General features: G+C 35.5%; 1 protein-coding gene across 1 annotated transcript in view; it reads left to right on the plus strand.

Annotated features, from left to right (window-relative positions):
* Positions 1-15,543: 15,543 nt before the first annotated feature.
* Positions 15,544-19,285, plus strand: part of LOC142334910 (uncharacterized) — a 66,886-nt gene continuing 63,144 nt past the window's right edge. Inside the window, exon 1 of the mRNA XM_075383238.1 lies at positions 15,544-15,739. Within this exon, the coding sequence (XP_075239353.1) occupies positions 15,694-15,739 (46 nt within the window). The 5' untranslated portion in view covers positions 15,544-15,693. The remainder of the gene's footprint in view (positions 15,740-19,285) is intronic.

The following is a 19,285-nucleotide window of genomic DNA, read 5'->3' on the forward strand; positions in this document are numbered from 1 at the left end:
TTTACTGGCTTTGTTAAGGGTTTTTCGCAAAAAAAAATCACCCATTTTTTTTATTCTAGTCTATATTTGACACTTTTTTTAGATGTAAAATATTCTGAATAATTTCAGGTCTAAAGCGGTTCCTTTGAACGAACAAAAGAACCTAATTAAGGAGTTGTAAGTTGTATCATTAAAACGCCCGTCGATCGTAGAATATCGAATTAAAAAGAATTTTTTGAATTTGTTTTCTAGAGCGAGTAATCGGGGTTTAAATTTTTTTGAACATTAGACCGATTTGCGTCATTTTTGCTCAGATTTTTCAGAATTTTTGCCTAAAATTTTGTCAATTTTGCTAAAAACATGTATAAATGGTTGAGAATAGTACTGCAGGCTTTATTTTTAAAGACGAAATTGTATTCTTGACTATTCTGATTTAATTTTTGAGCTAAATTTTTGGCTAAATATTTCAAAATGGCTTCCTAACCTTTTCCAAATTAGTGTATATAGAATCTTTACTCGAAAGATTATAGTCGTTTTGACTTTTAAAAATGTTGATTTTTTATAAAAAACAATGGCTTATTGAACTTGGCCACTATTTTCTCTCAATTTGGTCTATTTATAGCTTGGTGTCAGAAAAGGAAGACTGCTTCTTCCTCTTCCTTCTCTTTCTACTGAGCTCAAATTAAATCTTTTTTGCGGTTTTACGCGTTAAGTTGGGGTTTTCTGTCTTTGATACTACTAGATTTCACTAAGTTTTTTATTTTCATTTTGGCATTGGTGCATTTTTACGTATTTTCTTATTTTGTCACATTACCACATTACTGACAGATCCCGTAATACGCTATGGGTTTTTCAAATAAGGCACAATTGAACACATAAAAGTCTTTAATGGCATAGATAATGATTTTAACGGCTCCGACACCCTTTTCTCGAAGAATTTAATTGAAATTTTTACAATGGTCTTCAACTGTCAATTTTACTTTGTCTTTTTAGTCGTATGAAATTTCCCAGATAGTGACTCGTCTGCTTGGCTGTTTTTGGAGGAATAAAAGAGCCCGTGTTCTGATTTGAGTAGGTAGCTGATGGCTTTCATCACTTGGAAAACAATTGTTTTCAAAAATAAAAGAAACATATTTTAACTTTGCATTTTTGTTCTTTTTGTCTAATTGTTACCTAGACTCGTTAATTACCGGAAACATATGACATTATTGTCGTTGAAGGAAGGTGTAAGATTGCACTATCTAATGTTTTTCAAAAGAAATTTTCATGAATTTACTGGCTTTGTTAAGGGTTTTTCGCAAAAAAAAATCACCCATTTTTTTTATTCTAGTCTATATTTGACACTTTTTTTAGATGTAAAATATTCTGAATAATTTCAGGTCTAAAGCGGTTCCTTTGAACGAACAAAAGAACCTAAATAAGGAGTTGTAAGTTGTATCATTAAAACGCCCGTCGATCGTAGAATATCGAATTAAAAAGAATTTTTTGAATTTGTTTTCTAGAGCGAGTAATCGGGGTTTAAATTTTTTTGAACATTAGACCGATTTGCGTCATTTTTGCTCAGATTTTTCAGAATTTTTGCCTAAAATTTTGTCAATTTTGCTAACAACATGTATAAATGGTTGAGAATAGTACTGCAGGCTTTATTTTTAAAGACGAAATTGTATTCTTGACTATTTTGATTTAATTTTTTAGATAAATTTTTGGCTAAATATTTAAAAATTCAGCCTTTTTCATCAACAATTGCCCGAAATAAGTTTCTTTAGATCCCTTTGATTAAATTTGCCGGTAGTACACACTCATCACTTGGAAAACAATTGTTTTCAAAAATAAAAGAAACACTTATTAACTTTGCATTTTTGTTCTTTTTTTGTCGAATTGTTACCTAGACTCGTTAATTACCGGAAACATATGACATTATTGTCGTCGAAGGAAGGTCTAAGAGTGCACTATCTAATGTTTTGCAAAAAAAATTATGATTTTACTGGCTTTGTTAAGGTTTTTTCGCAAAAAGAAATCACCCATTTTTTTTATTCTAGTCTATATTTGACACTTTTTCTAAATGTAAAACGTTCTGAATAATTTGAGTTCTAAGGCGCTTCCTTTGGACGGATAAAAGAACCTATTTAAATATTTCATTTTGTAGCTAATGGCTTTCATTACTTTGAAAAAAACTGTTTTCAAAAAATACAAAAATTCTATTTAGTTTTGCCTTCTTTTTTTCTACTTGTTACCTATTCACATTAAAGAGAGGTCGCAAATCACAGTTTGGCGCTCGAGGAAGGCTCAATTGAATGGATTTTGAGCGGCTAAATTTGGCTTTACAGCTCCGATGGTGTTTTCTCGCAAGTTTGAATTGAATTTTTGTTTTTCTCTATTTGTTGTTCTTTTTGCAACCGCATGAAAAATTGAACAAGTGCAGGTCTTAATGTCCTCCTACAGAGACGCATATGTGTTTAAAAACATGATGGATGCTTTCAATTGCTCTCTAATGGTTTTAATTTCATTGAAATAAATTGTTTTTAAAAATATAAACGATTTTTTTTAACATAACTGTTGCTTTTGTTCTTTTTTTGTATAATTGTTATTATACCGAGACTTATTATGGAGTGGTCTCATCTTTGTTTGTGAAGTTAAAGTTATTTTGTTTAGTTTCAGTTTTATCTGACGCCTTTTTGACCTTGTTAATAGGTTTTTTCAGTTTTGACTTTTTTAATATAATAAGTTTGGTTTTTTTAAATTTTTTTTTTTTTAATATTTGTTGTTGTTGTTGTTTGATTTTGTCGTTTGTCTTGATTTGCTTTCTTAATAACGGCTGATCTCATCATTCTAATGCAGTATTTTTTACTCCACTGAGATATTTGAGTTGGAGTCGATCTTTTTGTTCATCACATTTTTTTTTGAAAATTACTTGAATTTTTGGGCGTTTTCTTCTGTTCCTCCTTTGTTTGACATTTATGCCAAATATTTGGATGGGCGGGGTTGAAACTTTTTGTGCGGACGCACATTACCGAGCCTTCTTGTTTTCCTTTCGCATGAAAAGAAGCTACCAACTGTATTATCAACATATACGTTTTTACATTCTATATAGACACATCTTTTTAGAAAGAACAGTTGTCGGCTGAGGCTATGTTATACTCCAAGTGTCTGGTAGAAGTTGTTTCCACTGCTTTGTTTAGAACCTTGTTGCTAAAATCCACATTTAGTAGTTTTGATTTCAAGGCCTCATGATGTAACTGGAAAAAAACTAGACTTCTTCAATTCAGTGTTCTTTTTTTTAAAAGAATTAATGTTTTGTTGCTTTAAAAAGGACTTCATTTGTGGTTGCATAAAATTTAAGCAAACAAGACTGTTAGTAATAACTTTTTAATTGCTATTCAGCGAGCGAAGTGATCATCCACTCCTCACTTCATCCCCCCACCAACTTCTGCTCAGTCTGCCAAATTCATGGTGCAAAGGATGATTTAAGGATGTAGTTTGTAACGTGAAACTTACCTTCTTTTCCTTTTTAAAAATATTGCTTTTGAAGGATGCTTACTCAATAATTGTTCCGACCCCTCTTGAGGGGGGGGGAATATATACTCAAATGGTTTTTTTTATTCAGACAATTTTGGCCGATCGATATATTCTTTGTAGAGAGTTGATACTGGTATTATTAGAAAGCTCGTCAAGCGTAGAATACGGAATTAAAGAGATTTTTTGATTTTTGCTTTTTACAGGGAGTTATCGAGGTTTGAACTTTTGAGAAAATTAGATTGAATTCTATTGCTTTCCACATTTTCCGTAGTTTTTGACCCAATTTTCGTCAATTTTGCTAAAATTTGTAAAAATTGTTAACAAAATTACTGTTGAATTTTTTTAAAAGACAAAAAAGTAGTGATCATTTTGATTTCATTTTTGGCTAAAATTTTGGCTAAATATTTTAAAATTCAGACGTTTTCAAAAATTTCCTGAACTAGGATTCTTTAGTCCAGTTTGATTAACTTTGACGGAAGTACACACCCAAAAACCATTAACACAATCTTTAAGATCTGTAAGCTAGATAGGAAGTCATTCATAATTCCATTTCCCTTGAAAGTAGTCTGGAATTCAAATTTCATCATTTTTTGCTAACTTTACTCTATGATTATCAAAAACGCAGCATTTATTTTCATCTTTTCACTAACAAATTATCTAGATATATAACATTCGAAACAATTGAGTGTTCTTAATGGACGAACAGCAATAGCAAGGCTAGGGTTGATTCAAACTTGATTTGTTACAATACAAAATTAATTCTGATTGTAATCAGTCGGTCTTTTTTTTGAAAAAAAAATCGATCTTTTTAATATTAACAAAGAAAGAGCAATTCAATCAAAGCTCACTCTTGATAAGTCCATTTGGCTTTCTAAGCAGTCAAATCAACATATCTAGTTTCATTTCTCAATTGATTACGGTCGTTAGGACTTTTTAAAATGTTTGTTATTTTAATAAACAATGGCTTATTGAACTTTGCCACTATTTTTCTCTTAATTTGGTCAACTGGTAGCTTAGTGTTAGGAAAGAAAGAATGCGTCTTCTTCCTCTTTTTTCTAGTGAAATAAAATTGAATCTGTGGTTTTACGTGTTAAGTTATGGTTTTCTGGCTTTGACACTACTAGATTTCACATTTTTTTGTTTTTAGGCATTAGACCTTTTTTCACGTTTTTTTGTCACATTATGACATTATTGACAGTTCAAAATTTCCATTTTTGTCGTTCAAAACCAGGCACAATATTCACATTGAAGTTTTTAAAGACATGGATTATGGTTTTAATGGCTTCGACACCCTTTCTCGAAGAATTTTGTTGAAATTTTTACATTCGTCTTTAACTCTCGTCTTTACTTTGTCTTTTTAGTCGTATGAAATTTCTTGGATAATGACAGGTCTCCTTGTTGTTTTGTGGAGGAATGAATGGAACTATATTCTGATTCGAGGAGATAGCTAATGGCTTTCTTGACTTTGAAAACAATTGTTATTCATTTTTTGTCAATTTTTTACCTAGTCTTGTTAAATGCAGGTCACATATGACATTATTGTCGTTGAGCGAAGATCTAAGTGTAAAGATAATGTTTTAAAAGAATTCGTTATGAATTTACTGGCTTCGACTCAGGTCTTTCGCAAAAAAACAAACTCTTTGATTTTTGAATATATTGGACGTTATTTTTGTAGACGTATGACATATTCTGATTAAAAAGCGCTTCCTTCGGACGATTAAACGAACCTATTTAATTATTTTTTTTGTAGCTAATGGTTTTCATGACTTGGAAAATAATTCCTTTCGAAAAATACAAAAATTTTACTTGATTTTGCCTTTTTCTCTTTTTGTCTGCTTGTTACCTATTCTCATTAATGAGAGGTCGCATTTCACATTATCGGCGTTAAAGGATGGGTCAAGCGAATACATCTTGAAGTGCAAAATAAGGCTTTAAGGCTTCGACCGCGTTTTCTCGGAAGTTTTGATTGAAGTTATGTTTGTTGTTTCTATTTGTTGCTCTTTTTGTAACCGCATAAAATAATAAATAATGACCGGTGTTAATGCCCTCCTATAGAGGCGTCTGTGATCGCAAATCATTTGTATAGCTTCAATTGATATCTAATGGTTTTCATTACATTGAATTTAATTTTTTTTTGTTTTTTAAAAAAATAAGCGAATTTATTGACTTTGCTGTCTTTTTTGTTCTTTTTTGTCTAAATGTTACCGAGCCTAATAATGGATTGTCCCATAACTTTTCTAGTGAATTAAAAATTATTTTGTGTCTTTTTAGTTTTATCTGACACTATTTTGACTTTGTTAATAAGTTTAGTTTTTTTAAAATTGAAAAAGTTTTGGTTGTAATTTGAGTTTGCTGTATTGTTGTTTGGTTTTGATGTTCGTCTTGGTTTGTGTTGAAGCCTGCATAATGTGAAATATTCGATTTGAATACAAAATAATTTGATGTCGCAGAATTTAAGGACACGTGCCGTTTGTAGAATCATATGACTTCTTCGACGTAAATTTACTCACTCTCTCAAGAAACAGTGATTTTCAGTCTAATTTAAATTCAGTAATCAGGCATTTTGAACAAATAGTTAGTCACGACAACATTTTGGTGCAACGTAACCACGGGAAGACCCCAGAATGGAAACAGAAGTGCAAGTGTCAAAAACCCTTGAACAGTTGAAGCGCTCTCGAGCAGCAAACATGGGAGTAGTAACAAAGAACGCTCCAAAGATTCAAGAGCTGCTGACCAAAGTATAAGACACAGCCAACATCCTTCTTCTTGAAACATCAGAAAGTCGACGCAATCCCATCAAAGATTTCAGAGAGAAATCATTTAAAAAACAGAGGACAGTGACGAGGCGATGGCAAAAGAAATGGAAGACTCCGATGATATGTTCTTCCGAGTCCAGTCTCAAGTGAAGAAGCTACAAAGACTTGTGGTCACCTTCAGCCAGCCTGACTGAATTGCCTCACCAATCAATGAACCCCAGTGTTCGAGACAGGCTGCAAGTGGAATCCAAATTCCCCGGGGAAGTACAAAGACTGTACCCCATTTCATGATAGCTTCATAGGAGCCGTGGACACCAATCACACATTGTCAGACGTTCAGAAGCTAAGCTACTTAAAGGCCTGGCTGCACGGGGAAGCTGCACAAGTCATTACCCACCTACCTCTTTCCGGTGGCAACTATGCAGTTGGATTCAAAATTCTAAAAGACACGCAAACAAACGTCTAATTCTTCATTTTCATCTCGACGCAATCTTCAGCATACCCCGCATTCACCAAGAATCAGCGGAACAACTGAAGAAACTCATCAACACGTTTGATGAAAACTGTCTTGCCCGGGAAGCATTGACCTTCAAGATGCAACCTGGTTACATGTGGGTTCACGTCTTGACAGAGGCTGGATCCTGCCTCCAGACGTCAATGGGAGCTCGAAAGCAGCGGTTCAACAGATCTGAAGTCAATTAATGAACTACGCAACTTCATCAATTGCAGAGTGCAAGCCCTCGAATCAGCATACAACTACAATGCAACAAACAAGGATAAGGTAGCAGAGAAGCAAGTCAATTATGCAGAAATACAGCTCCAAAGCTACAAATCCTCACTTTCACAATGTATTTGTTGCTCAGCAACGGATCATCAACTATATCAGTGTTCAAGATTTCTAGCAATGGACGTCAATGCAAGAAACGAACTTGTACGCAGAAACAAAGTATGCTTTAACTGCATGAGGAAAGGCCGTGGCACAAAAGATTGCAAATCAAAGGGGGCATGCAAGCATTGTGCGAGACGACATAATTCACTTCTGCACGATGAACAAAGACAACAGAGTACAGACCCAAAGTCAAACAATGCAACAAACGCTTGTCATCAAAGTTCATCTTTCAACACAGTTCTACTGCCAACAGCCATGATACCCATCAAGCAACCAAACAACGAAATCGAGTACTGTCGTGCAATGCTTGACAGTGGTGCACAAGTATGTATGATCACAGAGAGATCTACCCAATTTCTCGGACTTCCCAAACAACAATGCACAATCGACATGAGTGGCATCATTTCTTCGAAAAAGTTGAACACATCCATAGTCAGCCTTCTCATAGTGCCGGAAAACAAAGCATTAAATGTTAAAGCGGTTGTCATGCCAAAATTTACGGATCTGCTACCAACAGAGCAGATAAATGTCAAACCATGCGTTCAAATGATCACAGTGGAATTAGCTGATCCGAGTTTTAACACTCCAAAACATGTTGACATGATTATTGGCTGACATTTTTGAAGACATCATCCTCGATGGCAAACGACAAGAATATAATGGGCTTCATCTGCGATACACAGTTTTCAGATGGACAGTTTCAGGACAAACTCCAGAAAAACTGGAAAGAACGCAAACAGCAGTTGTAGTTGTTCAAACAAACGTTGATCTACGTTCCTTTTGGGAAACAGAGGAAGTTCCAATATACAAACAACTTTCGCCGGAAAAACAGATCTGTGAACTGTATTTTACTCAGAAAACAACAAGAGATCGAGATGAAAAATTTGTTGTGAAACTTCCCTTCAAAAGAGAAACTGGAAAGCTAGGTAACAGCTACGACAAGGCAGAAAAACGATTCTAGCTCGAGAATGACCTAGCATCTCAGAAACAGTATCGTGATTTCATCAAGGAGTTTTTGGACATGAAACATATTGAAGAAGTTCCCCGAGAAGAGCTTCAAAGACCGGAAAGTGAAAGCTACTATATTCCACATCATCACGTTCGAAAAGAAGATTCAACCACAACAAAGCTACGAGTAGTTTTCGATGCATCGGCTAAAACAACGTCTGGGTTGTCACTCAATGACTGCCTCATGGTCGGACCAACAGTGCAACCAGATCTCTTTTTCCATGTTATTCGTCTATGCTTCCGTCAAATTCTACTTCCAGCTGACTTTGCTGAAATGTATCGTCAATTTGCACTTGACGAATATGACAAGGACTTCAACAGATTTCTTTGAAGAGATACACCACAGAAACAATCAAGCATCTGAGAATGACCTGTGTGACGTACGGAATAGCATCCTCAGCGTTTCAATCAACGAGTTGCCTTCAAGAAATTGTCTCAATGACAGCAGATGAAGACCTCAAACAAACAATCCATATTAACTTCTACGTTGACGACTACTTAGGGGGAGCAGCATCTATCGATGAAGCGCACATGAAGGTCACAAAACTCAATGCAGAACTTTTGAAGTACGGACTACCATTGAGGAAATGGTCTTCCAGAGAACCAAGCATTGTTCTCTCTCTGTCGGAGGAGCTACGCGAAACTAACGACAGTTCAAAAATCCTCGACAAAGATTATAAAGTCAAGACTCTTGGCCTAAGCTGGACAACGAATCAAGATCTTCTAACCTACACCGCAAAGCTTGAAACACTCACAGCATTTTCAAAGAGAACGCTCCTGCCAGATGCTTCAAAACTGTTTGACCCACTTGGCTGGCTAGGTCCAATCATCATCAACTACAAATTTCTTCTTCAGCAACTTTGGGTACGAGGACTCAGTTAGGAGGACAACCTTACAAATGAAAGTTTCGAAACTTGGTTCTCTTCGTGTGAATCTGAGAAAACTTGGTGATCTCAAAATTCCTAGATGTGTGACATCGAAAGGAACAATCAAGAAATTCGAATTCCTCTCTTCACTGACGCAAGTAAAAAAGCATTTGCTGGTTGTGTGTACGCCGGATAACAACCATGGATGGCGATGTAGCAGTTCACCTAATCGCTGCAAAAACGAAGGTTACACCAGTCAAAACACTACGTCTACCCCGTCTTGAGCGGCGATTGGCGTGAAACTACTTCAGTCATTAAAAGCAGCCCTGAAAGCCAGCTCGATGGCCAAACTGGATCGTTTCTCGTGGACCGATTTTACATTTGTCCTACAATGGCTAGCACAATTACCCAGAAAGTGGACAACCTTTGTTGCAAACAGAGTTTCACAGATACAAGAAATAATGCCAAGGGAGAACCGGAAACACGTCCCTACAAAAGAAAACCCTGCAGACATTGCATTAAGGGGAACTCATGTTCAAGAGCTAATCAACAGTTCATTGTGGTGGAAGGGACCAGATTTTCTTCCTGGAGAAACAATCATATGCCCACCACAACCAGAGTATACAAACAATGCTCCTGAACAACGTACAACAGCGAAAGTTCACGAAATAAAATAACGAAAGCATCGCAGATCTTTCTGAAGCAACCTTGGCATTATGAAACTTAATCAAATGATATCGCCGAAGCAAAAAGATTTGTATTTCGGAAAGTCAGAAAGAGGACGACACTGAAGAATACAAAATTCTACGCGATGGTGAGGAACTCAGCAAAAAGAGTTCCCTACTCAATCTGGCTCTCTTTTTTGACCACGAGCATCAAACCATTAGAGTCCGAGGAAGATTATCACTAGGGAAATTCAGTGAATACAAAGTTGCCATCTATCATCAGCAAAAATTTAAAACTGGCAGCATTTTCCCGACTACTTTCAAAAAGACACGCTTTATGGTGGGGGCCTCCTCACTCTCAATGCAAGTCGTGAAGAATTTTGGATAATCAATGGACGAAACTTGACGAAGGACGTCATCAAAGCATGTATTCGCTGCCATCATTTCAATTCAATTCCACTCCAAGTCATCATGGCTGACCTACCGTGGCAATGAATCACTCCAGGAATCCAATTCACACATACAGGACTTCATTTTGCAGGACCAATCAGGACAAAACCGAAAAAGAACACGTGTGTTGCAATTTTTGTATGCTTCTCTACCAAAGCAGTTCATATAGAGACAGTCACCGATCTAACAAAAACTGCATGCATAGCCGCGCAGAAGCGGTTCACGCAGATGAGGAACACCTGAAGGACTGTTCACGAACAATGGTACAAACATTATTGGTGCTCGAAATGATCTCATGAAACTACAAACCCTCCTTGAACGCAAAGAAAACAGATGATTCAATTTTCAACTATGTTTCGCAGCTAGGCATGGACTGGGTAACCATCCACCCTCGTTCTCCACACTTCGGAGGATTGTGGGAGGCGGCAGTTAATCGAATGAAGCATCAACTCAGACGTGTAGTTGGCACATAAGTACCAACCATGCAGGAATTTAACACATACCTCGTACAAATAGAAGGAGTGCTCATTTCCCAACCCCTCGTTGATATGTCAAATGATTCCAATGATATCAAAGCACTGACTCCAGTCCACTTCCTCGTTGGAAAACCTCTCCTAGGATTCAACCAACGACGAAGTGAGCCTCAAGGAGAAGAAAAATTACCAGAACGTTACAGACTTCTAGAAAAGATGAAACTGTTATTCTGGAAATCTTGGTCTAGAGACTATCTTGCATCCATTCAAGTCAGGAAGAAATGGCATCAAGGGGACTCAGGGATGGGAAAGATGACCTGGTACTCATTGCAGAGGACAATCTACCAGCCTTACAATGGAAACTTAGTCGAATCAATGAAACATACGGTGGGAACGACAACTTGATTCGAGTTATTAAGCATAAAACAACAAGTGGAGAGCTGATGCGAACAGTAGTGAAGCTTTGGAAGCTTCCTCTCAAAATCTGCAAATTGCAATTCGAGTTGAAGAACCCAGTAGAGTAGAAGTTTCTACTTGATTATGTTTCAAAAACTAGGAAAAGCGCCAAATTATTAGAAATTTTACCCCATTTTATTGCAAAATTTTTCAAAATTAGGGATCTTATTCAAAACTCTACGTCACCAGTAGCTACTTGGTACAAATATCAGCCCGCAGGAATTAAGAATTCGAAGGATGACACATGTTTTTCAAAAAAGGTCGAAATTTAGTCGGCCCCCCAACTTAAAATGGCCACAAATTTTAAGTTGTTACAGTGGATTAAATTCCCTTACAGGATGATTTACCCCTATATAGGTCATCCGAAATCAGTACTCAGTGTACGCTCACAATCACTTATTTCAGAGTTATTCACGTATTTGTTTTGCTCTTACTCCTCTAACAAAGATTTGACTGACTTAATTCCTCAAAACTACTCAACATATATGCTCAAAATTTCATTCCATACCCTACAATGATGTTTAATTGCTTAGTTACAACTGGCGAGCAACGAAGAAAAGGTCTTCTTAGTATACATGAATAATTACCTTAACAGCAAGATGGCTTATAATGTTGGTTGAAGTACAACCTTCTCCTCTCTTCTTCATCTTTATCAGCCAGCAAGCTCGCAGACATCATTATACTCAACGAGCCATTATTCCCTTTATCAAGCAGTGTCAGAACAGAGTGTGCAGCCAACCAGTGCAAGTACAATGTTTCGCCGACCCGATGCTCAGCAAAGAAGATCTCAGCTCTTTGCCGGTATCATCAACCAAATCTTCAAGTCGACTACATAACCTGGTCTTCAAGCGAGCAAATTTTGACCTTTGGATGACAAACCAAATCTTGAAACCAGCAAATAGCGTTGCAACGACAGACAAGGGTGGCACACCATCTACATGCCGCGGTGCAAGAGTCCTGCCATCAGTCACAAAGAGGCCAGCATCATGGACATCAAAATCTGATTTCACCCAACATTGATGACCACCCTTCTCTTCCCTCTTCGTATAATTGCGTGGGTATAAAGGCTCATGCCTCAGGGACCCAAAGAAGGTGGGACAGGGCTTCGCATCTTCCAAGCAAATGATTCGCTTCTCCAGACGACTCCAGCAAGTCGCCTGAAAATGTGCCCTCCTATCGTTTTTGTCATTATACTGAATGACACTTTCCTCTACTTCAAACGGCTCATCATGCTCTTCATTCAACTCGCTGCTATATCCAACACGCATCTCAACAAAGTTTGGGGACTTTCGGATCTTTTGCAAGAGTTGATCGGCCTAATGAAAATTGGCATCGATACAAGACTTATTCACACTTCTCGAACATCTACGACTACTCATCATGGGATCTGAAAAGTTGAAGATATACTTCAAGTGAGGCGGAATGTTGAAGCCTACATAATGTGAATTATTCGATTTGAATACAAAGTAATTTGATGTCGCACAATTTAAAGACACGTGCCGTTTGTAGAATCAATTTGTCTTCGACGTAAATTTACTCACTCTCTCAAAAAACAATTTTATTTTCAGTCTAATTTATATTCAGTAATCAAGCATTTTAAACAAATAGTTAATCACGACAACAGTTTGCTTTTTAATAATGGCTGATCTCTTCAATCTAATGTGGAATTTTTTTTTACTCCACTGAGTTATTTGCGTCGGAGGCAATCTTTCTGTTCATACCTATTGTTTTTTTAAAAGTACTTGAATTTCAGGAGGTTTTCTATCTGTTCCTCATTTGGTAGACTTTTATGCCAAAAATGTGGATGAGCGAGGTCGGAACTTTATGTGCAAATGCACATTACTGAGCTTCCTTGTTGTCTTATATGAGTTGCTTTCTGTTTTCATTCAGAACTTACAGTTTCAAATTTTAGTTTTCTTGTCCCCATCGTTTCTATGTTGCTCGAGGTTTCATTTGAAAAAAGATGATTTATTCGTTATTAAATGAATTGGACACCAAAATGTTTTCTGATGTGTTTTTTTATATATCTGAAAAACAACAGCCGCTGTGCATATTTTCCCTCTATGAAAACCAGAGTTACTTATGAGCTGTATAAATTTACTAGCCATGGAAATTGTGTTGGTTGAAAAGTTAATCTCACGAGTTTGCGTTTTGTTTGCGATTTTGTCCCTGATGTATTTTTTCTGCCTAATCCGTGTCTATTTATATAAAGAAGTAAACAGTTTTTCCAGTAACTTTCTCATGAGTTCTGGTAATATGATAAGTATTGAGTTAGCTGAACATCAAATTAGACAGAAATTGAATATCAATTTCAAGATGTACAGCTTTTACTGCTCAAATTCTTCTAAAATTTGTTTGCATGATTTGTGTGGAAATTCACAGTGGGAAAAACATATTACCCATCCTCCTTTACTTATTCATTGAAACCTTACTTATTCATTCAATACTTTAATTTATTATTTGAATATAGAAATGTAATGTCTGTATGCGAAGATGGATTTTGTTCTCGGAATTTAAATTCGAAATAGTTTTAAGAAAGCTTGCTGTGCATAGCAATAAAATTTATCGAAACTAAGCAAACAATGTGATAAACGAACGATTCTGCCTTCAAAATATGAAACAAAACTGATCCATAAAACTGTTACCAGCAAGAATGCTTAAACTTTCACAAGTTCATTAGAAAGAGTTGGATTTTGCGTTTTATAATAACTTTTGTGTTTTGTGGAAACGAGTGACAATATTTGGTCACACTTTTCACGTTTCATATACCAGTTTTAATTGAAGGAATATAGTTTTGTCTCCCCTCCTCTATGCTTGTCCAGCCTGGCATCTTGACGCCACCCATTTGAGATTCTTAGAAAAGTTATTGTGGAAGGAGTTATGCCAGTGCTTTGGTTATAGTTATTATAAAATTTTTTCGTCCCTCTTGGAGAGGCCTATCACCTACCAAGTTGCATTCCTTTCGGTGAATTTTTCAGTCGTGCTGAATCTGACAGATGTCTCCGCAGTAGCCAAACTGCTCATCTCGGTGTAATTGCATGTGGCAAGATGCTGTTCACCAAGTTTTACTTCAACCGCATCCAAACTGTTGTAAATGATTTTAATGATTTCACTGATTTCGATATACTCTCCCCTCCAACGGAAAATCCTCTCCAACCACAACAATTGAATGCTAATGTAATGTTTTTTAGTAATCTGCGAGACTCCAAAAAAGTTACTTATATCGTGTAAAAAGGCTTCAATGCCAAATTCAAAAACTTTTTCTTACTTTTTCTTGTGAACAGTGCTATGGTTAATTGCAAAACCGCTTATTGATTGCTTAATCCACCATTAGTATCGGGAGGGATATTAATGGAATTAGTTACCTATCGGGCTTTCTTTCATTTCGACTATTAGATGCTGTAATCATGGGGGGAAAATGACGTAGAAATGAGTTATTTATATTGTGGAAACTAGTGACTTATATTGTGGAAGTTTTCACGCTAGCCCCAACAACAAGGATCGTGAAAAGTGACTCAACTTATATCCAATTTCGAAGCTAAATTAGCTTAGTGTAACTAGATGCCATAGACGCTTAGAACTCTAATCTGAAAAAACGTCGTGCAAATACGTGCCAAAATCGAGTACATATCCTCAATTTTTTTTTAAAAATTGGCCACGTATTGTTCTTCGAAAACAAATGCTACCCTCATTCTCACAATGGCTGACAAAATCGAAAAGCAATTAAAGACTTGATCAACCAGGAAAATATGTCTTCGATAATCACGAGGGCTGATTTTGCTTTCTATGTGTGATATTTTTTGGCAGAAAATCTTGCGAGAAATATGCTACCTGAACGCTGAAAATGACAGTTTTTTTTCCGTTCAGTCATTTTGATGTCTCGCATTTCTTGGAAAATACATGTGTTCTATGTGTTTGTACGTTGGTCGAATTATTAAAAGCAAAGGAGATTTTATACGATTATATGTATTTCTCAGCAACAATGGAAATCTATCGAACTCTTTTTTAAAACCAAAATGAGCTCTATGAAATTCTGTTTTTCTGCTATTCATTGCTTACAGTTTTTTCTATTCAGAAAAATTTTTGATATTTGTGCCACTTGAATATCAAAAATAGCAAATTTGCTATATTTAGTCATCATGTTTTCTCCTAAAGAAAATTTGTTGCAAGAAAGGTGCCAACTATAAATAAGCAAAGTAGCTCACGCTTTTAAAATTAAAAACCTCAACTACAATTAGAAACTTTCCAGAAATACAAACAAAAATTTTTTACTTTGCTGTCTAAAATGACTGGGTATTCTTGTTCTATTTTTTGAATATATGTAATAAAAAATTTTAATGCTTTGAGCACGAGCATACTGGTGTAAGTTTTGCGTACTGTTCTTGCTTAACGTAAATTGGTAAAATTACGTCAACGAACATGTTACGAGCCAAAAGTTAGACATCGAGAAGTTTGAGTAGCTAATGGCACAGAAACATTACAATCCGTACGTGCGAGTTGAAGAATAATTCAAAGTTTTCTCTACTGTTTTACAAAGCTTTTCAAACTCATTCAATTGTACAGAATTGTGTGACGTAATGTCAAGTATCGAAAATTAAAATCGAACTTTTGTTAATCGTGGCTTATTTCTACTGCATGACGTCGTCCATATGTTCAGTGCGAGCTGTCACAGCTCTCATATGTAAGTATCAATTTCATTCAACTTTTAGGGTTCTAACTTTGAAATTTTAAAATTCAATTCAAATTCCTGATATTGTAGAAACAATCGACGATACAGTTTAAATATTAACTGAGGGTCATTTATGGAGTTTATCTGGCTGAATGCTACTATTGCTTTTATCAAGCGATGTCTGTTTCTTCGCTCCCTTAGTCTTGTAATGCGCATTTCTCTTGGATAAGAGGAGATCTGACAGCCATGAATGGGTTACACACAGCTCGATGGGTATAATGGGAAAGACCCAAAAATTGCTTATTGTAATCATATAGCATGTGAGTTGGGGCGCAAATTGTATGCACCTACTAAGCTGGGGCGGGGTGATAATGGGAAAGACCCAAAAACTAAATGCGACGGGAGGATAAATATCATAATTATCGTGGGACTTCGTATGAAAGTGCGGGAATCAAACATAACCTTTTACTCGGATATATCCGGGTAATTTTCATATTAGATTATATAAAGCGGATTTTTGCTTCAGAAAATTGGTGTGTACTCGGGTATAAGTACATAAAGTCGCAATTTTTCTTTGAAAATAAAAACAAAAAGGAGGCTCGCTAATGTGCGTTCGCACATAATTTTCTGACCCCGCTAAACTGCCAAATGAAGAAGAGATAGAAACAATCGTATGTCGTTAAAACCAACTAAGGGAAAAAATTAATGCTGGATTAGAGGCCCGATGAGACTTGCCATTTATGGGAGTACTCGACAAGACAAACATAGAAATCAAATAATAGCAAGCAATAATTAACACCAAAATTCGTTTAAAAATTACTAAATAACAAAAGAAAATGGAACCAGATAAAATCTGAACTAAATAAATTAACCTGCACTTCTTTAGATAAGATATGAGACCTGTCAATAATAAGACGTGGTAGCAGGTCGACAAAAAGAGCAAAGTTCAAAAATACGTTTCTTTTTGAAAGCAATCAAATTCAAATTGATTAAAACCAATACGTATCAACTGGTTTCATTAAAGAGGTTAGTTTACACCTCTTACAAAGCAATTGAGACCTGTCATTATCCATAATATGGCAGGCGACTACAAAAAGAACGGCAAAAACGAAAAAAAAATCAAATTTATCAAACTGGTGTCGCAACTGTTAAAACCATCAGCTATTCACGGAAAGCGTTAGGGATCTTCGATTGCTCATTTTTCGACGCCAATTGGGCCACCCCATTAGTGTAAAAATGTGGCAAGGAAACAAAAAAATTCACAATTGGGCAAATATCCCAAATCAACTTTTTTGAAAATGCGTAGTACCAAAGCCAAGAAATCATTGTTTGGAAATAAAACAGTTATAGAAATTGGATTGAGGTTCACTTGCAAGTAGATGCGCCTTGTCGGTAAAGAGATCAAGCTACAAAATTGACAGAAATAAGATAAAAATGACAAGGCTGATAAATCCACTGATTTTTTTAAATAATTGTCAAAAATTCAAACAAACCATGGTCTTTTAACATAAAAGAAAAACAGTTTAATTTGCAACTTCTCAGGAAGCCAGTTGTACTTGTTATTTGTGAGACCAAATCATAAGACGCCAAAAATAATTGTTAGAACTTATAATTTCAAACAATTCATCGAAACAACAGTGTTGAAGCCATTAAAACTATAAGACATTGAAAACCGTTCAAAACTACTAATTGACAAAAGATTTGAATTTTTTGGTTGGGTCTCCTTTCATATTAAATGATTTTTTTGAAAAGAGTTTTTGTGAAAAGGGAAGCAAGAAAACCTAACATATTGATCAGTATCGAAAATTCAGAAATTCATAAGAAAACCTATTTCTAAGCACTAAAGACATCAGTCAAACCTAAACTACTGTGCAAATAATGTTCGGCGCATCAGAAAAACGATGAGACCTGTCAGCAGTGAGAGAAAGTTACTTGTTGACGACAATGAGAACAAAAATCAGGAAGAACACAAAAATATCTTGTAAAAATTATTAATTGAAAGTCATTAAGAACGTTAGCTATAAAGTGGAACCAGTGAATGGGTTCATTTAAACTTCCAAAACAGCAATTAAGGCTTTGGTTGTCACGAATATGCCGTATGACAACAAAAGATACAACAATTAGAAGCAAAACTAAAGAAATCTAAAAGATTTTGCGAGAGAACGGTTTTGCAGCCGTTGAAACTGTAAGCTATTCACTGAAATCTAGAAACATTTTTTTCTCACTTTTTTGTGCCATTTGTAGCTATCTTCAATTTGATAATTTGAAAAACGAAAAAATGCAACCTCAAATACAGGCAAATATGCAAAAAATTCAAAACTGAGTTTTCGTAGTAAGAAAGCCAAGAAACCATTGGTTAAGAATCAGTATCACTATGAAGAGTTTTTTTTACTTCACTTGGAATATGTTAATAAATATTGCCCTGTATATGTTGAGAATAAGCCCTGTATATACCCTACACGTTGACGGAAATAAGATTTAAAAATTGGCAAAATTTCAATGACATTATCTTAAAACAAATATAATCAAAGTCCTAAGAGGCGATTGATTACAACTGAAAGCATTGCATAGGTTCACGAATAGCTCTCGAAGAAATTAATTGGATCTCTGATTAATGAGACGAAGTCATGAAGCTGCAAAAACAATGACATGAAGGCAAAACAAAAATGCAAAAAGATTTTGAAGATGATCGCGCCCCAATATATTCCGACGAAATATTGATTTTAAGAATCCAAAATGAGTCGAAAACTTGCCTCAATTTTCCTGCGCGTCCAGCAAAAACGCTTCCTTATTCCATACGTTTGCAAAAAAGATTAATTGTTTAATGAAATATTTCAATAAACGAAAAATGAATGACGAATTTTGTAAAATTATTGAGCTAATTTTTCGAAAAACCGACGAAATTTTAATTCCAGAAGACTTCTATAAGAAACGGAAGTACAACTAACCCTTTTTGAAGTTTTCAAAAGTTGCGACAGTGGATGTTAGGTCTCTAATCCCGGTATATTTAAGCCAAGTTGGACAAAAAAGCGCATTAGGAGCCATTTTTGATTTTAAAAAGCCTGAATTTCAAAAAACTTAGCAACAATTTTAGCCAAAAGACTCGGATAAAACCAATCGACAAGCCCTCTATATTCTTTAGAGTAAAATCGATAACATGGTTTTTGACAATTTTAACAATTGCTTACAAAATTGACCAAAATTGGTCAAAAAATAAGGAAAATAAAAACAACGGAATTCCGTCTATTATTCACAAAAACTCAAACCTCGATTAGTCCCAGTAAAAAGTAAAATAAAAAACTTTTTAGGTCTATTTTCTACGCTGGGCGGGCTTTATAATGATACCACTCGCAACTCTCTAAGATGAATATATCGATCGGTGAAAATTGACTTAACAAAAAAAACCCATTTGAGTTTATAGTACACCTCAGGTGGGTCGGAACAATTAATTGTACTTTACATTTAAAGCATGTTGATTAATTGTACTTTGTGAATGCTGTTGAGTACTCACTGACATGAAATTCAACTGAGTCGCTGTTATATTGAAGTTGAATTTGT

The sequence above is a fragment of the Convolutriloba macropyga genome, chromosome 2, assembly GCF_964194025.1.
Source record: "Convolutriloba macropyga chromosome 2, txConMacr16.3, whole genome shotgun sequence".
NCBI lineage: Eukaryota > Metazoa > Xenacoelomorpha > Acoela > Convolutidae > Convolutriloba > Convolutriloba macropyga.